Source organism: Protopterus annectens, chromosome 9.part0, assembly GCF_019279795.1.
Source record: "Protopterus annectens isolate FY-2018-M chromosome 9.part0, PAN1.0, whole genome shotgun sequence".
Lineage (NCBI taxonomy): Eukaryota > Metazoa > Chordata > Ceratodontiformes > Protopteridae > Protopterus > Protopterus annectens.
In genome coordinates this window covers 151549957-151570927 of record NC_056743.1, presented here as the reverse complement: position 1 = coordinate 151570927, position 20971 = coordinate 151549957, and the positions used below count along the sequence as shown (strand labels likewise).

General features: G+C 38.9%; 1 protein-coding gene across 1 annotated transcript in view; it reads left to right on the top strand.

Annotated features, from left to right (window-relative positions):
• The window catches only part of B4GALNT4 (beta-1,4-N-acetyl-galactosaminyltransferase 4), a 1859522-nt gene that overhangs the window by 1084165 nt on the left and 754386 nt on the right, over nucleotides 1-20971 (top strand). The window contains exon 9 of the mRNA XM_044082670.1: nucleotides 17163-17306. Within this exon, the coding sequence (XP_043938605.1) occupies nucleotides 17163-17306 (144 nt within the window). The remainder of the gene's footprint in view (nucleotides 1-17162; nucleotides 17307-20971) is intronic.

The window sequence follows — 20971 nt, the reverse complement described above, 5'->3', positions numbered from 1 at the left end:
ACTAGGCTATCTGCCCTAGGGCATTTATAAGCCTAGCCAGAATGTGTTTGGCTTTCGCCACCCATTTTAAGTTTATTTTGCTATGCCCTTTTTCGAGGTTAGTATACTGTGCCTCTGTCTAACAGTGGCACAGAAGTGATACCCGAGGTAAACCTACGATCTCCCATCCACTCATCAAGATTCCTCTTGAAGAGAGTCAATGAGGGACTCTGCCTAACCTGGACTGGGATTTTATTCTAGAGTGAAGGGAGCCTCTGGGTTATGTATCTGTCCCTCCAGCATGTCCTATTTATTTCAGTGCTGAGGTTCAAGTCTCTCGAGCGCATAGCTCAATGGGATTTGGATTTTCTTAGGTGCAGCATGTCCATTAATTCCGGGTTGGACGTGGCTTTATACGTCAGGCACAGATCGCCTCTGAACAGGCGGTATGCCACTGAGTAGAGCTGGAGTTTCTTTAACCGGACAGCATATGGCATCTGTTTGAGCCCTTTGATCCTCTTGGTGAGGTACTTTTGGGGTCTTTCCAGTTGCTGCAGGTGTCTGGTAAGGTACATCCCAAAAGGGGCATTGTACTCAATTATGGGCCTGATGAGGGATGAGTAAAGAGGCACGATGACCTCCCCTGATCTAGATGTGAATCCCTTCATGATTAGGTGGGCTATATAAAATGTTTTTCTAACCACTTTGGCCACGTGGTTGTCAAATGAGAGATTGCTATCAACTTGGGTCCCCAGGTCCCTAATTACTTCTTTTGTACTTAATGGATTACCACCTATGTGGTAATTTGTGGACTCTTTGTTTTTGCCAAAGGGGATGACTATACACTTTTTGGCATTTAGCTTGAGGCCATGGCTCTGGCACCAGTTGTCTGTTTAAATGAGGCCCTTTTGGAGGATGCTTGTGTCGGCTGGAGAGTCGATTATGGCACCCAGTTTGCAGTCATCTGCGAACTTGGTCAGCCACAGTCCTTCCGTGTTAGCCTGTACCTCCGAGAAATATATACCGAACAAGAGAGGTCCCAGGACTGAGCCTTGTGGGACACCACTTGTAACTGGTTTGGAGTCTGACATGGCTCCAGCAATTCTAACCATGTGGGTTCTGTCCTTGAGCCAGTTTGCAATCCATCTAGTGACATAGGGGTTTATATTTAAGCTGGTGAGCTTATCTATAATGCCCGAGTGGGGTATTGTATCGAAGGCTTTTGCGAGGTCCAGGTAGGCTGTGTGGACCACCTCCCCATCGTCAATCACCTTGGTGACTGTTTCAAAGAAATCAACCAGGTTTAAGAGGCAGGATCTGCCCTTCACAAAGCCGAACTGGGTAGGATCCAGTGTCTGTAGGTCCCCAATATCTTTATTTATGAGGTCCATGATGATCCTTTCCGTAGCTTTGCAGACCAAGCTAGTCAGGCTTATGGGGCGATAGTTTCCAGGATCCGTTGAGGCACCACCTTTATGGATAGGGACCACTGTTGCTGTACGCCACTCTTTGAGCACATATCCTGTAGTAAGGCTGAGATTGAACAGTAGTTTTATGTTTGGGTTTAGCTCTTCTTGGAGTTCATGTAGGACTCAGCCCGGGACACCGTCTGGTCCCATTGATGCTGTGTTTTTTGCTTTGGAGAGGGCGACTCTTACCTGAGCATCTGAGATGTCAGATCCCATGCAGGCACTCTGCTGGGATAGATATTTGCCCTTTTGGTGGGGAGGGGGGGGGGAGTTTGCGCTGAACCTGTCAGCTAGGATGTTGGCAATGTCTGTGGATTCAGTGTATTTTTTGTCATTTTGGACTAATTCTGAGCATATCTGGGCATTACCACCCAGGTTCCTAACATAACTAAAGAAAGCCTTGTGATTATCCTTAGTGTCCTGTGCAATTTTTCTCTCGAAGCTGGCCTTAGACAATTTTATGAGTGCCCGTAGTTTTTTGCTAATACTGATCAGTGATGCCTTCCCTTTTTGGGATTTTGCTCTATCATTTAGTAGCTTCCTCCTTCTATTGTATAGTTTGTTTATGGCTGGGATCCACCAGACAGGACGTCTGCCTTTGGAGGATTGGGTCTTAGTTTTATTTGGGATCGCATGATCCATGCATTCCTGAAGGTGTTCATAGAATGCGTTTATAAAGGATTCTGCAGTCTGGGCCGTATTTTCCACAGGCCTGGGGGCTTTGAAGGATTCCACCTCGGTTTTGAGGAGTGTGAAATTTGCTTTAGAGAAGTTTTTCACTGTGGTTTTCTTCCATTCTTTTCACAAGCTGCATGTTAGCAATCTTGCATAACTCTCCTCACACCATTGTGGAGGTCATTCAAGAACAACACAATGCCCTCCTCAGTTAGGTGAATGCCATTCCCTCTGAACAGATGAACATCTTCCGCGGTGATGCTGTCATGGCAGATTGTAGATCCACTGACCCTGTGCATCAAGCCATGCATGAATCCATTCTGTAATTGTCTGGCCTTGTGAGCTGCCCGTTGACTGTTTGCTGTTTTCCATATCTGTCGAGGAATTATATCAGACCACACAAAATGACAAGGTGGCCACCAAGACTTCAGGTCTTCAAAAATTTTGGTGATTTGAAACCGTAGCCTTCCGAGTAGTTCACTGATGACATCATTCCCTCCAATGTGCAGCACAAGAAGGTCAGGCTCAGGGTAGATGGAACACTTCTCTTCCAACAACTGCAGTACTCTGCTCCAATGCATACCTCTTCTTGCAATCCAGTATGCCTTCACACTGGATGTGGGGAAGCTCAAGTTGTACCGGTGTTCAGTTTCGGAGGCATGGCTGGCAGCCCAGTGAATGTATGAATGGCCACATATCCACACTCTCACTTGTCGTTCTCCTGGTCGTGAAACCATGTCAGTGTCAGAAGGTGGACAAACCTGCAGAGGAAAGAAAATGCAAACAGATTACTACTGATATTTGACAGATGTATTGGAAGACTACATATATATTCTTGAACACAGATAAAGGCAAGTCATCGTCTGCATCATACTCTGAATGCACAGGCGACAGCTGCTGAGAGTTACCTGAGAAGTGATAATGAGTCAGTGCTACATTGTAACTGACCTATTGCTAATGTGATAATGACCTGCCTTTCATTCCTGCAAAATTATGCATGCTCAGACACAGGTGATAATTGCTGCACATAACTGTTGAATAGGCATTAATTAAATTACCTTGTGCAGCTGTTATGTAACACAGACTCATCATCAACTTGATAAATACTACATAACTGTAGCCTCATCCAACCTAATGTTTTCCCTTTATAAAAAGCAAACCATGCAGAACTGAAACATGATACAAGCTCCATATGAATCTGTGACCTACTTAGGGTACACCTGGTGGGACAAAGGTTGAATTTTCAAAATTAGAAAATAACCACTCACAAAATAATCGCTAACAGAAGAGCAGGTTCAATATATAAGAAAAGTATTTCTCTTTGTCTCTCCCTATTTCATACAGAAACAACACAGCATTTATATGACTATATCAGTAAGAGAATTCATGTCTAATGAGGAATTGAAACATAAAAAAGTTATCCAAAACACTATAAACAACTTAAACATACAAGATTGTAGTAATGAAAACTTGGATGTCAAAAAGGGAAGGACAAAAATACGTTAGTATTTTTATTTCACATCATTTTGGATTTATTGATGTGTAACAGTATTTCTCCATACAAAGATCTGTTGAGACTGTGAGCATTTGATAAACACAGTAGTGCATCAGACTGCAAGGCTAGAAAGAACTGAAGATGGTGCAAACACTCATTTTATACCCTGACACCTGGTGGTCCTCGAATGTCCTTTGGGTGGAGATGATGGAAAAACTCTGGAAAATGAGCCAGTCATGGGCTTCTGCATGGCAGGAAGACCCAAGAATCAGTATTGTAACATTGACTAGGAAGAACATCAGCAGTGGAAGGGCTAGCCACCCAGCAGTGTGGACACTGGCTCTGTATGGTGCTCACTGTTCATGTTATACCCTGATCCCATGTGCAAAAAAATGGGAAAAGGTTCTTATGGATGGATATCGTGGCATAGTCGCCAGCCTTTGCTGAAATCTGTAATAAATACAGTGACTGTATAATTTTAATGATTCATTCACTATCTCTGAACTGAGTCTCTCTCTCTCTTTCAAAATGTCTCCCTGGCACTGGATCATTCATTTCTGATAACATATTGGTCTTACTGTGAGGGTTGCAAAGGTGTAGTACATGACTTCTTCTGAAACTTCTACATGAGTCTACTATATTTGTCATTAGAAAATGTGTTTAGGCTAGGGATATCTGTTAAGACTGATGGCATCTTACAATTTTATGATATCTCTAGAAAGCCAAATGGCTTTGGCATCAGGAAGAGAAATGTCCAATAGTCAGTCAGATTTTCTGGCTTAATACAATAATTAGTTATTAATAAGTACATAACTTCCCATGCAAAGAAAAATGTCCTTCAGCATTCCCCTTGGTGATGCATCATGACTGGGTAAAGAAGGGCCTACAACAAGAACACTGAACCCCAATGACTGATCAACAGTTAGCTTCTACTGTCTGTACCTCTTCTACCCCAGTCCCTGAAGAAACTTCATAGGTCTACTCCAGTTCCTGAAGGAACCCCATGGGTCTACCCCAGTCCCTGAAGGAACCTCATACGTCTATCCCATTCCCTGAAGGAACATCATTGGTGTTGAAGTGAGTCCATACCTCTCAAATTCTTAGTGCAAGAAATCTGGCCAAAGCCTGAAAAAAATGGGGGGACAAAGGCACAAAAATAGGGACAGATTTTAAATATTGCTCTTATAAACTTAGAAGGTCTTCAAAGCACCTGGAGGAAACCCATGTGACCACAGGGAGGACATGCAGACTCCACACAGAAGGCACCCCAGCTGAGGATTGAACCGGAGAACCTCTTGCTGTGAGGTGGCAATGCTAACCACTGCACCACGTGGCTGCCCTCCTCTACTCAGCTCAATAAAATATATAAATAAATAAAATGATGCAATAATTGTTTTTTATCATTGATTTTTTTAGGTATGCTATGATAGTTAAAAAGTCTGCATTCTAAAGAACTTATAAAAGATTAACATATAATGCACATAGACACACACACACATGCATACACCAACATAATTAACATATAATACACATAGACACCATACACACATACACCAACATATATATGTGTGTGTGTTTATGTATGTGCGTGTATATATATATATATATATATATATATATATTTATATTTTACATAATATATAGCTGTAGATAGATGAAAAGATATTTAGATACAAGAGCTTCAAAGGGAAATAATTAATTAATGCATTATCATTACACCATCAAATCATCTCCAAAAACTTTAGTTCAAAGGCTTTACATGCTGTGCAAATTCCAGCTGTTAAAAAGCTGAAAGAGCCATTTGTTCAAAAGCAGATCTCACTGTACAGAGAACAGTTCAGGTATGCTCCCTTGCTGGCTTTGGAGATATTACTGTCAAAATATGGTCAGAAAACTTCAACTGCTGAGCAAGTATAAGTGTATTCTCCACATAGAAAACGCCTCTATGTTTTCCTAACCAAGAATGCTCCACTGGGAATAGTCAAGCCAAACATGCAGCAGGCAAGCAGTAATACCTATGGGTAAAAGTCTGTAATGTGGGAGAAGGGAATGGTGGTTTCTATGAAAAAGTTGAGGACACTTCCATTAGGATGGTAAACTGGGGGAAAGAGGTGAGAATGATCTGAGGAGCTAGAAAAGGTACAGTCCATCTATGTAACCTGCTTTGGATATCAAAAGTTAAGGGAGACCCCCGTAGTGAACCATTGCATTGGTCAGTAGAGTAGATGACAGTGGTCACATGGTGGAAATAGGGTTACCACCTGTCCCACTTTGCGAGGGACAGTCCCTCTTTGGGCAGTTGTGTCCTGCAAAAAAATTGTAAAAATGGCAAATGTCCTGAGATTTTAGGCCAAAGTGATTTCCTATATTTTATGTAATAGGTGCATAAAACAGTTATTCTGTATCTGAAACACCTAAATGTTATACAAAACAGAATAAGCAACTAAAATGCTACAAGAATAAGCTTTTATTTAAGCAAAAAAGTGAAGTTTTGTCCTTTTTACTGGCTGTGGGTATGTTTCGGCCTGCAAAATCTGACATTTGTACCAAAAATGTCCCACTTTGGGCTTTTGAAAAGGTGGCAACCCTAGGCGGAAAAAAAAGCAGTTAGTTTTTGGTCAATTGCATGCTTTCTTTGAAAAATGGCATGCCTGTAGGTGACCAGCCAGGTATCTGATGCACTTTGGAGGAAAGCATATGGTATATTTTCTATATTTCTCTTTCGCCTTTGCAAGTGAAATATTTAAACTATTTCCTCTATGCAAGCAGCCAGAGTGAAAGGTGAGAAGGCAATTTTAAATGAATAACTTCAATGATTTTGCATCAGAAGGGTATGTTTCTGATTATCACAAGTGTGTATGTTTTCTCCTCACGAAAACTAGCAAGACAGTTTGTTCGCTATTTTTTTTACCGCAGCTTTTATTTTGAGCTACACTAAAGTCGAGTCTGGCAGACAGTTTTGCCAACAAAGTTAATTATGTATACAGAGCTATTATGTGTAAAAAAAACATTCCCAGTAAATGCAGTTAAGCTATTCGCTTGCCACATAACAGTGGAAAACAGCCCTCAACTTCTTTGATCAAGAAATCAGACACAAAACCAGGCACAAGTACTGCGGTGGTGGTGCTGTGGTAGCGCTGTCGCCTCACAGTTAGACATCCTGTTCGATTCTCAGCTAAAAGCGTCTTCTGTGTGGAGACATGCATGAATGGGCATACCTTCGTTGAAGGTTGTGCGTCAGAGCTGGCAACTCGGCATGTAAAAATCTACTGCCAATCATTAGCGGACCGGAGTTCCGCTGTGGCGACCCCTAACCAGGAAAAACTGAAAGACACAACAACAACAACACTAATTACTTCAAATATTTTGCATCAGCATGCATTTACTGAACAGCACCATCTGGTATTGCATAAAGTGCATAAAGTTTGGGGATCACAAAATCCTCAGCGAGTTATTGACAAATCAAAAAGGGGGGGGTGAGGCAAGGCAAAAAAGGCAAAATCATGAACATGCTGCAAAATCAAGAAATACTGAGAGATATGCTGAAGGTTCCTGTTTGCCTCTACATTTCTATACGTTGTACAAGAACTGATAACGTGTACTCCTGACATGAACTAGCAGTCCTGATGCTTTAGGAATTTAACAGCTTCTAGTTGCAGAGTTCAGGCATGTCCCAAATAGTAATATTGCTGTCAGAGTGTTTTGTTTACGAGAAACTTCACTTCAATATGCCCTTGCATGACACCTGCACATTAGGTTTGAATCTGCAATTTGGTAATGGAGTAGTCCTGGAAGAGGCAATCATAATGCAAAATTTAAGCTATAAGTATTATTAAAAATATAAATAAAATGCCAATCCATTGATCTTAATATAAGACAGCTTAATAAAATGAAGCACTTCAAAATGTACAGAGCTGTAACAGTAAGGTAGCAAACAACTGTATTTTGAAACTATAGGTAGAAAGCACAGATATTACTGGCCAAACTATGAAGCTACTACAATAAAACAAGGCCAAAAAAAAAAAAAAAAATACTTTTCTTGCTTTTTTTCTACGCTGGTCAGATTGTGGCAGTATTCTAGACTCGCAAACCTGCAGGCAGGCAAAAATGGATGTTCTGTCCAAATAAATTGCAGGATCCAGTAGCAATAAAGACTGTAAATATCAGAAAAATGAAAGAGGATTGCTACTACTGAACCCGGTATTTATTTGGACAGATCAAAGAAAACAGATTGAGGGTTGAGGTATTATGTAAGTGGCGGCTTGACATGGAGCAATCCGATTGGCTGCCGCCACTTGCTCCTTGAAATGCATAGAGAATCGGCTTACTAAGATTACTTGTATATACAGCCGATTTTCTCCAGAAAGTTAAATATGAACATGATGCAGCTCCGCAATGAAATGTAAGTTGAGAAAGTAACTGAAAAGTTCAGGTACTTTTTCAACTTATTTTTTAACAGTCTAGTTACAATACGGGGGTAAAGTTAGAAGCACTTGTGGAAGGGACTTTGCCGTAACTGCATACATTTACTAGCTTCTCACAGCACACTCGGATGTAAGCACAGAGGCGCTGTGAGACGGTACTCGGGGTTAATGAGTTAATGAAATATGTCATAAACATATGGCTAAACAGGTTACAAGAATAGTAGCACTGCAAAGAAGGGTGTTCTGTAATAAAATATTGAAACCTCCACAAATTACAAGTTATTGAGCAGACATGCCATTGCATCTTGAAAGTGTTGCAAAATAGGGAACAGAAATGATTATCAAAACTGAAGAGAAAGAAACACTTATCGAATCGATGTATTCCAAGTGCATGAAGTTAGAAGCTGCAGAAAATGCACAGCCTAAGGACAATTTTTAACTTTGTCAAATTGCTTGGTGCCAGAGCCATGGGCTCAAGCTCAATGCCAAGAAATGTATAGTTATCCCCTTTGGGAAAAAACATGTACCTGTGAATTACCATATAGGTGGCAGTACACTAAACACCGAAAGTGTGATAAGAGACTTAGGGACACAGGTGGACAGTGGTCTCACCTTCGATAACCACATCGCCACAACAGTCAGGAAATCCTTCTGTGTGGCAAACCTCATTACTAAGGGCTTTTCATCCAGAAAAACGGAGGTCATTGTCCCACTGTACTCATCCCTCATTAGAATCATTATAGAATACAATGCCCCATTTGGTATGTACCTTTCAAGTCATCTGCAACAACTGGAAAGGCCGCAGAAATACCTCACTAAAAGAATCACAGGCCTAAAGCAGATGCCCTATGCTGACCGCCTTAAAAAACTCCAGCTATACTCTGTCGCATATTGTCTACTCATAGGCAATCTCTGCTTAACATACAAGGCCATGTCAAACCCAGAGCTGTTGGACATGCTACACTTAAAGAAATCCCAATCCCTCAGAGCCACACGCTCCAGGGATCTAAATCTTGTCATCACAATAAACAAAACATGCTGGAGGGATAGGTTCCTGACCCAGAGACTCCACAGACTCTGAAATAGATTGCCCATACATGTCAAGCAGAGTGCCTCTTTGGCCCTCTTCAAAAGGAACCTTGACGATTGGATGGGAGAAAGGAAATTCACCCCGGGGATCATGTCAGTCTCCCTGCTAGACAAGGGTCCAGGGAAGTAAATAGTGTGGGAAGAAATAGCCAGGGAATTGTTATGGCTAGGCTTGTATAGGCCCTAGGGCTGATAGCCTAGTACCAACCTATGAAAACAAAGCACTTAAACTGAAAACTTCAAGAGGTTCTCCCGTTCGATTCTTGGCTGGAGCACCTTCTGTGTGGAGTCTGCATGCCTCCCCATGGTCGAGAGGCATTCAGAAGACATGCATAGGGCATGCCTTCGTTGAAGGTTGGGCATCAAGCTGGCACCTTGGCACCATAAAAATTTACTGCGGATCATTAGCAGTCCGGAGTTCTGCTATGGTGACCCCTAACTGGGAAAAGCCGAAAGAAGAAGAACAACTTAAACTGAAAACTTCTAAGCAGCAATCGAATGTTGAGAAGTAGAAATGAAGGACTGTACTACTATTTTTAAAGAGGAAGAAATAGCACCTGGTCAGAGATATAAATCTATTTCTGTCAGTGTAAAACAGAAACTTCAAGTAAGTGAAGGTTCTAGGCATCAGATATATGTAAGTAAGGAAAGGAGTGGAACTGAGGATGAATCCTTTGCAGAGGAAGAACAAACTAAGGGAATAAAAAGAAAGAAAAAGGGTTTTGCATACTGAGTGACTAGATAATTGTGAACAGTATCCTAATCATATTCCTGGTAAGCCAAAACAAAGGAACACCAAGAAAATAAAACAGGGATTTGAACATCAGATTCATAAAGGAAATGGACAAGACACATTAACTGTGGAAGAGGTAGCACCTTACAACAAAGAGAACTGGTATGAGTTACCTTTGTTAGGAGGGCAACCCAAGTACCTAGTGGTAGGTGAGGAGGCAGTGCCTTCTACTGCATGACAAACTGACCCTGAAGAAACTCCAGACCCATATAACCTACAGGTGAGCCAGATAAGCTTAAAAAAAGAAGGGCTGTTAGCACAGAAGATTAAAGCTCTGAGCTGTGAATAAGTTTCTCCCTGTAGTCAAGGGTGCAGTGATTGTTTGCTTCCACATCCATTTGCCTACTATGTGTCTCAGAGTAAGTCACTCAACCAGACAATGCTTCCAGTTTCACCCTTAAAAGGTGACACGTGTTTCTTCAGCTTAACAAAATACAAAAAAGGCAAAATGAAAAAAAAAATGATAATTTGAATAAAACAAGAATAAATATTGCTGCAGTTGTAAGATAAGAAGCCGAACAAAATTGAACAAAATGTTCCCACCTTTTAACCAAACATTAAGTTACAAAGTGATTTATCATACAGAAAACGTATAATCAGAGAGGAAAAAGCATATCAAACTTTTAGAAACCTTATGATGAGATTAGCACATAGTCATGTACCAGAAGGACATGTCAAAATGAGCAAGACTAAAGCATGAAAGCTAGCAAGGTTCCACTGGTCTTGAATGTTGAAGAAGTTCAAAACTTCTGTGCTTAAAGCCCTGAACGCCAGAATACTGCTGTCACAGATGTGCCATTTGAAATAATTGCTTATGGATATTGCTGGAATACTGGTAAATCCTGCAATGGGTTTCAATAAATTTTAGTTATTTTGGACTACTCAGAGACTGTCTTCCTACATACAGCTAATGCAAAATCTATAACGGGATATAATAATATTATGTTCCACATTAAGGATACCTAAGTCAACACTAACTGTCCAGGGGACTTCATTTATGTCCAGAGTAAAGCACCAACTTTGTCATTGCTTTAGGGTCAAGCAGTTAAAAGAAAACTCATTGTATCATCCCCATACAGATGGGTTAGTAGAACTTTTTAACTGAACACCAAACATTAATGCTGAGAAAAGTTCTTAAAAAGGCTGGAAAAATTGAGATCAGTTAATACAGTATACCCTCCTTGCCATTTAAGAAGTACTACAAACCTTGACATGATTCAGTCCTTTTGAGTCATTTACTTTTTTTTTTTTTTTTTGCAACAAGAATCATATTTCTTAAATGATCACTTATGACATAGACAATCATACATTTATATAAATGAAAACAAACCATATTGACATAGTCCAAGTTTCAGGTATTTTACATCACACACTGTATTGACATAAATTTAGTTGCAAACATTATACATCACTTATAATCTACCCAATCACCATTAGTCAAACAATGCATGGCTCATTCAGTTCCAGCCTTCTTTTAAACCTCATTCCTCCCCTTTATGTATTGTTCCCATGGTTCCAATTTTTCCTATGTAATTTACTCCTACCCTTTACTAAAGATCCAAATTCCATTTGTTTTGTCTCTGTTACTATATTCTGTACTTCTAGTACAGTTGGTTTAGACTTTGGTTTCCGGTTCCTAGTAATTGCTTTTTTGGCAGCAACCATAATTAGACTTAGCAAGGCCTTACTATATATAGGCAATTCTCATTTTTTATTATTTCTCATAAAAATCATTTTCTTAGTAATAACAATTTGCTCACTCAGTTTCTCTGACAGACTAGTCTGCAGGGAATCCTTAAAGTCCACTAAATCATTACACTTCCAGAAAATATGTTCCCAATTACCTCTTTCTTCCCCCACCACACCTCCAACACTTGCTGTCTACCTGAGGAAAAATTCTCTGGAGTCTACTTGGGATACAAAAATATCTGCGTAAACATTTTCAAGCAAAAATCCTAAAGCAGCTAGACTTTGTTACATATTTGGAAGACAGACATATATCCTCCATTGTTTCTTTGGGAATTGCTTATTCAGTCACTCTTCCCAATTCTTTCTAACCTCCTTTGACTGATTCTTACAGTTATCATACAATATTTTGTATGCTCTAATAATTATTCCTTTTTTAACAGCAGCTTTTGTTCTGGATTCTACTAAAAACCCTACTAGGGCTGGTCTGTCATTTAGGAACCCCCTATTTCTTTCTCTTTGCTGTACTCTGATATCAATCCTTGATCGGGAAGGCAATCTCTAACATGCTGTCCAAATAAATTCTTGGCATTTTCCCATTCTGTTACCTTTCCCTCTCTAGTTATTTGCTCCCAATACCGTGGTTCCTTTGCTAGTTTTCACCAATAATTTCCAGCCCCCTCTTACCTATAGTGTGTGTCCCTAGTGTACTCATCCCTATCGGCAGAACCTCCTTTCTCCACTTCCTTAATGGCTTAGTTCTTAGAACTTTCTGCTACTTTATGCATGTAACGTTCTGTAGGATTATTATTCTCCTTAAACATCTGCATCCAAAATCCCAGTCTCACATTGTTTATTGAGCTTCCCCCCATTTCTTCATCATCCCTTTCCATTTTGAATTATATGTTTCTGCTTGTGTTATGTATAGGAGCCTTAACTATTTAGCTCTGAAATACTCCTTCAAATTGGGCAATCCCAATCTGCCTTGTTCTAATTGGAGAATCAGCTTATCCCACTTGACTCTTGCAGTCTTCCCCACCCAGATAAAATCCTTCAGCTCTTTATTAATTTCTATCCACAACTTCTCCACAGAGTTGATAAAAATATGCTTGACCTGTGTATAACACTAAAGGGACTAAAGCTTTTTAACTGCTTGTATCTTACTGTCCACATCCATATAACAGAGTTTCCAGTTTCTCAGTTTTTGTATTCTCTTTTATTTAGTCTCTTCTCGCATATCCTTAGCTGCCATACCAGAATCACTTTAATCCATACTCCTAAATACTTCAGTCTATCATGTCCACGTAAATATGGATATTGTTGGACCAATTTCTGTGTGGGTGTGTAATTTACCACTATTGCCTTTATTTTAGCTTCATTAATTTACCACTATTGCCTTTATTTTAGCTTCATTAATTTTGTATCCCAAAAAGATGTGAAACAATCTCAATATGTTCCACAGCAATGTAGTGTCCTTTTTCTGGTTTTATCAGGTATAAAATATTATCATCTGCAAATTGAGCAAGCTTTTCTTGACTACCACACCAGTTATATTCTTGAATTTCTGAGTCTCTTATTTTCTTTGCCAATGGTTCTAAGCATAATACAAATAACAAAGGGGAAAAAGGACATCCCTGCCTGGTCCCTCTGCTCAAGCAGAAATTATCAGAGATTAACCCACCCAGTTTAATTTTTACTTCTGATACCTCATATATCCTCCCAATCAAACTAATAATTTTATCAGAGAATGCAAATGCTTCGATTGCCCTGCTCATAAAGTCCCAGCTTACTCTGTCAAATGCTTTCTCTGCATCGAGACCCAACAACAACAGTGGTATATTATATGGCAGGCAATCCCATGGACTGTAAGATGTTGACAAAGAAGCTTGGGAAGGAGAAAAAAAATCCATTTAAAATATCATAGAACATTATACAAACTTATAAGATAAGCTGAAAGATATGATGACCACTATGCAAGAGTGTAAAGCAAGGTGTATGGACATGCCAGGATCAGGCAATTTAAAGCTGTTTTTGCTTTGGTGCAATCAGTAGAAAACAAGCTTTGGCTAATTTTCAGGCTCTATGTAAAATAGTAGAAAAAAATGAAATAACGTAAACTACAGGGTTAGATAAACTGGTACAATAGGCCAGAAAAGTTATACTGTGTCAACATTCTAAAACTATAGAAAGAAGTGCTAATTTATTATGGCAGTGGTGGAGAAAGAAAAGTGACCTCTACACCTGCAGTGCAGGTAGATGACATATAACCTAAACTACAGAATCAAGAGACAAGGGATTTTTTTCAAAATAAGGAAGTGCTTTCAGAACTGTCTGGAAGAGCAAACCTGACAACACCATAGTGAGACATTTCAAGGAGAAATTGTTAACTTAAAACAATGTACGATGCCAGAGAATCACATAGAAAGGCTTTGCAGGTACAGGTACAAAAAAGGCTTAGGATGGGAAATCTGAGTGATAAAATAGTATAAAAATTGTGGAGCAATCAAGGTTTGTAATGATTTCTGGAAGCTGGGCAGCATTTCAAAATCTGACAGTTGCCCAATGCCTAGGGTAGACCAACTCAAAGAAAGGTTGTGGAGGCAAGTTTCCTAATCATGTTAGACCTGACAAAGTGCCACTGGCAAGTCCTTCTAATAGCAGAAGTCATGGAAAAGAGAGCCTTTTTAACTCTGGAGAGCTAGTTACAGTACACTGTCAATCTTTTTGGGGTAAAAGGTACCACAGAGATGACTTGAAGCCCCACATTAAATGAGCTACCATGTAAGTAAACAATGTTGTAATGCACTCTGAGGATGGGAAACCCATCTTGCTAAAGTAAAGGCTATGTCTGGCTCTCTCAGACAAGCCCAGCTAAGTCAGTGCTTCCAAGAGTAAGTCAGCATGGCAGGGGTAAAATATGTATGTTATGCAATAGGAAAGGAATTGTCAACTCTTACAAAAAAGCTGGAAGAACTGAGAAATTGGCCTTCTGCAAACGATATGAATTAAAAAATATAAATGTTTATTTGCTGGCAAATGTAATATCTACATTTTGCTTTATTTGTCTTTGCTCTGCAGGGCAAAAATTGCCATTTACTATAGCAATATGTCAAATTCAGACTAAAACCGTAAGTGAATAAATAGATGTAGATATTTTTAAACAAACAACTCTGCCTGAATGAAGTGAATAGATAATTATACTTATTGCATAGATGTTAGGTATATTACTCTCCAGATGTTATGTAAAAAAAGAGGTCAAAAGGTAGACACTACTATACTGGAAGACCCCTTGTTCATCCTGAAAGGTCTGAAATGAGGTTAACCACTGTAGTGGATTAGAACAAAAAAAAAAACGTGATTACGTCTCTGTGACTGTTGAGCTCTGTATAGTATTCTAAAACTGTTTAGACTCCAATAAATTGTGGGCTTTTTCTAATCTGTGATAGCAGGGGCCCTTTTCAGCTCCACCTGCCCTGTAACTGATTTGGTTGTTTCTAAGTCTTTCTAAAGCTCCACCTCCAAGGGTAGGGTCTCATGTATAAGGTTTATTAGGAATGGGTGATTTGCATCCCTCACTTCTCCGACCTGGGTGGAGTTACTTGTCTCCTTAAACATGCACATACAGTGTTCATTTCCCTTGACTTAGGCTTTATCTGTGAAGCCCAGATGTGTTTACTACTGGTATATGTTTGTAAGATTAGAAACTCTCTGGCTTCTTGTGATTTACTGTCAAACATTGTTCTTCCCCTAAATGGCAAGATGGATTGTGGTGGATTATTTGCAGTAATATTTTCTCGATAGTTTTGTCTACAACCAACAATGAGCACAATAGGGGTATCCACAGTTTATCTACTTTCTGTACATCTTTATATATATCTGCATTTATCACTATCCATATCATCTGCCTACCTATTCATCTAATCTGTCTTCCTATCTGTCTCTCTGTATAACTCTGTATTGAAGTACTTAAATTCAATGAACCTCCCAAACATTCAGGCCATCTTTCATGCGCTAAGCATAACCTCAAAGCATGCAGTCTCATAATCAGTTTTTTTTTTTTTTTTGCAGGGGACAAGCATTCTGTACCACCCCCCCCCCATTAGTTATATATACTAACTCTGAGAACAACCCCCAGGGAAGGGGCATATTCTTCATCCTTGAGGGCTTTCAATCTTGCACACCTATTGCTCAAAGTGAGTCAATAAAACAGATGTTGACATTTAGTAGTTGCACTTATTTTAAGCACAGCTATCTATATTTACTTCTCATTGAAGAAAATGTGAATGTACACTGAAAACCTTTTTAACAGCTTCCACCTAGCACAAATCATGCTAATTTAGTGGAAATTAAAATTATTTTTCTTACACAGAGCCAGTGACCAACAACATTATGATTGTAAATATTGAAAAAGTATCACATTATGGCTGTGGAAACTGCATTGTCAGAATCAGATGTTGATACTGAAAAAGTAAATCAAGTCAGTATGGTGGTCTCCATGATGGTCATGTGAAGCACTACAAAACTAATATATAATGGTATATATTTATAATTATTCTGATGCATTACTTATAGCACAAAATGTAAAGACATTTTGACTTTTTTCTTTACATGTTAGAGTTTTCCTTTAACATGTCCATCCTCCGAGACCACTGCAATTGTCATCTGTGTTAGCAAGCATAAGTATGATAAACTAAAATGGAAATCATAATAAATGAATCAGTCCTGGTGGTTTTAGGCAGTTTAGAGTAAGCTTTACTTGTCATAATAGCATTTAACTCAAGTTAATATAGATGTATAGATACAGATATAGATTTGCCTTAACACTTTCTCAACTAAAACATCTATTTTCTGATACTTTTCTCTCCTCTACTAGCTTTGTTGGAACCAAAAAAAAAATTTTGTTTGGTTTATCCCCCTTACTGTGCTATGTAAATTCATGGACATAAAATGTTTTTTGCTCTCCAAATGTCCAATAAAAAAGGTCTCCTATGTGTAACTTTATAACTGCTGCTACAGCATATGTTAATCGGTTACATACTTATGTAATTGTATTCTTCTTTTTTTGGACTCTGTGTATAATATTTTTTCTGGGAGCTTTTCTCCTTGGGCCTCTACTGAAAATGAACATATATCCAGTTAGAATAGCCCTGTAAACAAATGTAAAATTTTTGTTGTTGTATCTTTCTGCTTATCCCAGTTAGGGGTCGCCACAGCAGAACTCCGGTCCGCTAATGCTTGGTAGTGGATTTTTACGTGCCGAGTTACCAGCCCTGACGCACAACCTTCAACGAAGGCATGCTCATTCACACATGCCTCCACACAGAAGACGTGTGAATGAGAGTGCCTTCGTTGAAGGTTGTGCGTCAGGGCTGGTAACTCTAAATAATAAAAATAAATAGATATAGATATAGATTTTATTTTATAAGTTAGGCATGTAGAGAACAGGATAAAAGGTTATAGAAAAGTGAAAAATGATTATGGAAAGTGATGATACTTTATATATGGTATTATATATTTATTAATTGCCTGTATTCTTTTTGTTTTTGTCTTAGATGAGTCCTCACGACTGATGAACAGTGTTTCTCATATCCCATTGTCACTTGCAAGTCATCCCAGAAGTCAGAAAGCACTCTTTCACCGAGTAAAGCATGGTGCTGATATGCTTAAACCTGACCCAAGGGATACCTTCTTTCTCAGTAACTATTATTTAATTACTTTTTAGTAGGAAACATATGTGACGCATATTTCATGTTCAAATACCTGTAGAGAACAGTTAATACTTGGGCATAGGGCCTTCTTCAAGAAACACAGTTGTAACAGCATGACAATTTAGGCACTAGAACAATATGGTAAACTTTTTTGCTAACTTTGTCTCACTTATCCATCCAGATAGATTATAAAGTGTTTCACTTTTTTCAGTCTTGTGCAGGCCCCTACATGGAGATCATGGTCTTGCATTTTGGGCTGTGAAAGGTCTTGTTTTACTCAATTTTCTCTAACTCAGAAAGTGTAGTAATATATGCCATAACTTTCAATATACTAGAACATTTTTGTTTACACTTTTTTTTTTTGCTTATGTTGTTTCCATTTGCACTTTAGATGAAACACAAGCCTTAGTAATAATGCTGTAATGTCTATTATATTGACAATTATGTGTTCATTGAAATATATGCGTAGTATTAGGACAGCCATATGTTAAATGCAGAACATTCTTATTTGTCAGTCAAATAGTAACTAAAAGCCTTTCTGCACAAAGCCGATACAACTTCTAAGTTCAACTTAAGAAAGTTTGCTATTCATCTCAAAATTTCAAGAAATCACTATAAATTCCCCTGCACTTTTTTGAACATTAGTTTTCTATTCTTTAGCCAGTAATGCTTTAATGTCTAAAGTTCATCACTTACTGACATTTGACCTGCAGTCCCTAAATAACATGTTTGGCATAAAACATTAGAGGTGCCAAATCCTCATCTGTTAGTCCTATATATTTACTCATTTTTCCATGAGGAGCAGTTGCCCCAGATTGCTCCCCATTTAGATTTATTGGTAGGTGGTGGGTTTGGCATAATGGTTAAGGTCTTTACCTCAAAGACATAAGATACAGGGTTTGATTTTGGCCTCAGGTTGTTGGCTAGACTTAAAATGGCCCTTCAGTGCAGTTAGACTAATATTCCCTTGTGAAAATATCAGAGGACATACATGAAGATAATCTGGCAGTCACATTTTCCTTTCTTTCCCATTGCTTTTGTAACTTACGAATTACACTTTGTCCTCTTGTAATAGAGTAACCTTTAAATGTGACTGCCTCTATCCTTTTTAATATTTGTCCATTTCTCCCATGGAGCCTGTTGTTTCAAATCCTTGCAACTTTAGTAGCTAACTACTGAAATGGATATTACAAAACTGCAATTATATGTACCATCATTACTCTGGAAACATAAGTTGCTCCAGAAGTTTTTTTTTTTTTTTTGGATAGGGGAAAGTTCCTACATCAACCTATTGCATTCCTACCCCATGTCTCACATTCCTCTGGGTCTACTAGCTATTCCTCTGCCCCCCAGACTACCTCCAATATTAGCAGGGACTTGTGGAGCTTATGTACATCCCTGAAGGTCTCAGCTCTCACCATTCCCCCACTGATTTGTTCTATTATACCCCATCCCGCCATTAACCCCTCTATGTGTGATGAGGGGTAGCTTTATTAAGAGTGCATACAATGACAGATATCACTACAGCTATGCAGCAGCAGCTCAGCCATATATGTCCACCCACCATCAGGACTAAGCCTCTCAGTCCACAATGACCCCTGTCTCCATCAGTGGTCATCATGAGAGATGTCACCATCATGACATACTGTCCCAAGATGGTAACGCTCATTCCTCCATGCTGCTCCATCAGTTGCCTGAGCCACAAATAGAACCAGAATCACCTGTACTGTTGACAAAACTTTATCCCTTTATGCCACCAGAGTAGCACTCCAGAAGATTTTGAAACAAAATAAAATCACTTCTTGAATGGCTAGAGTAATTCCCCTAAGAATACCTTACCTGTAGAACAAATTTCCTTGCATGTTAAATGGTGTAACACCTTAGCTTCCTTGATGCTAATATTTTGATCGTTGGATGAGTTCACATAACTTTACCCAAGGGATAAGTACTACAGCCCTCATGAAAATGGGAGGCAAACCTATCAGTGATACATCTTAGGGCACTTTGCAAGGCTGTATATGATTGCTCTAACTGCCAAGTATTAATTTGTGAATCATCAGAACAATGTCCTGGTATTTCACACTGCTATATTCTAGTGCTAGAGCTAATAGTGTCCTTTTTGTTTTGTGTATACCTAACTTGTCTTGAGCCCATAGACAACTGATCTATGTTGTTGTAAGATCATAACTCCTATACCAATCAGAGTGCCATCTGTTTGCAGCCAACTCAGAGACCATGGTCAGTTACGGAGTCAGACAGCTATGAATCATTGTTTTTAGAATCAAGCTACTGCATCACCATCTGACTGAATATACTCTTCAGTGAAGTACACCATTCTGAATCACAACATGTCAGCACAGGTGAATGGTACAGACTAGGACATACTCTAGAATACCAAGAGATGAAACATTCACATGTTATGGCAAAAAAATGGTAATTACTCAAGGTGTTGCTGTTATTTATATTCAGTCATTTAGCTGATTCCAGCTCTTCTTGACCTCAAAGCCTTTACCACACTGGGCCTGCCTTTAAACAACTGTCTCTCTAAGTTTTTGCAGGTTCATATTCACTACTGCAGTCATATTGATCCACCTGCTGTCTCTTCTTCACTTGCCTTCATTCTTTCACAACCTGAGCATCTTCTCTGCAGGTTCTTTTGATTACACCATGTGGCCAAAGCAACTGAGCCTTAGTTTTACTGTCAGACCTCACAGAGAGGAATCAGCATTTATTTCCTTATATAATTACTGATTTGGTCTTTTTTGCAGTCCACAGAACCGTCAAAAGTTTTCTCCAATGCCAAAATTCAAAACTATTGATCTCCCAATGCACAGCCATACTTACAATCTATCTTTCATAAGTCATGTTATTACTGGAAAAAAACATAATGTTGACGGTATAAGCATTTATTGAGAAGGTGATATCTTTACTCTTTAGACTCTTGTCCTGATTTGGCATAGTTTCCTTAATGTAAGGTAAGTGCATTTGTCTAAGAACTTTGTTGTGGACAACATAGGCAAAAGCTACTGATTAATCAGTCAAGAAGAAGTAAACATTTTTATGGATTTTTTTATTATCCAGTGGATGCTAACAGTTTATGTCTGGTGCATCTGCCCTTTCTAAAACTAGCATGTACCTCTGGCAGTTCTCAGTACATATGTTGCTGGAGTCCATTTTGTAAGGTGTTAAGCATTATCTTGCTAGCAAGTGAAGTAGGTGCAGTCGTTTGATAATTTGAGCAGTCTCCATTTTTTCTGGTGGACTCTAATACAAACTGACCTTTCCCAAATTTTGCATTTTCTAAGCAGTACTGTGTCAGCATAATGTTACAGAATTTTAAACAATTTAGATGGAATTCCGTAACTTTTTAGGACCCATTTAACTTTACTCTCTAGGATGTCTGTCTGTAGATCAGAGAACATACGGTTGTATGAATCAGTGATGCTATGATCCTTCTTATTTAATTGCTCTATATATTTTTAACACCTGTTTTTAGTATCTTCTCCTGCTAGGTCTATCCATTCTTTGTATTTTATAGTAGCTATTTTACCTTGAAGTTTCCCTTAATTCATTAACACCTGTGTGGTGTGAATGTTGCATCTCTTACAGCCTACACACATCCTTGCATTCCAGAGCATTTTCTGAAAAATCAA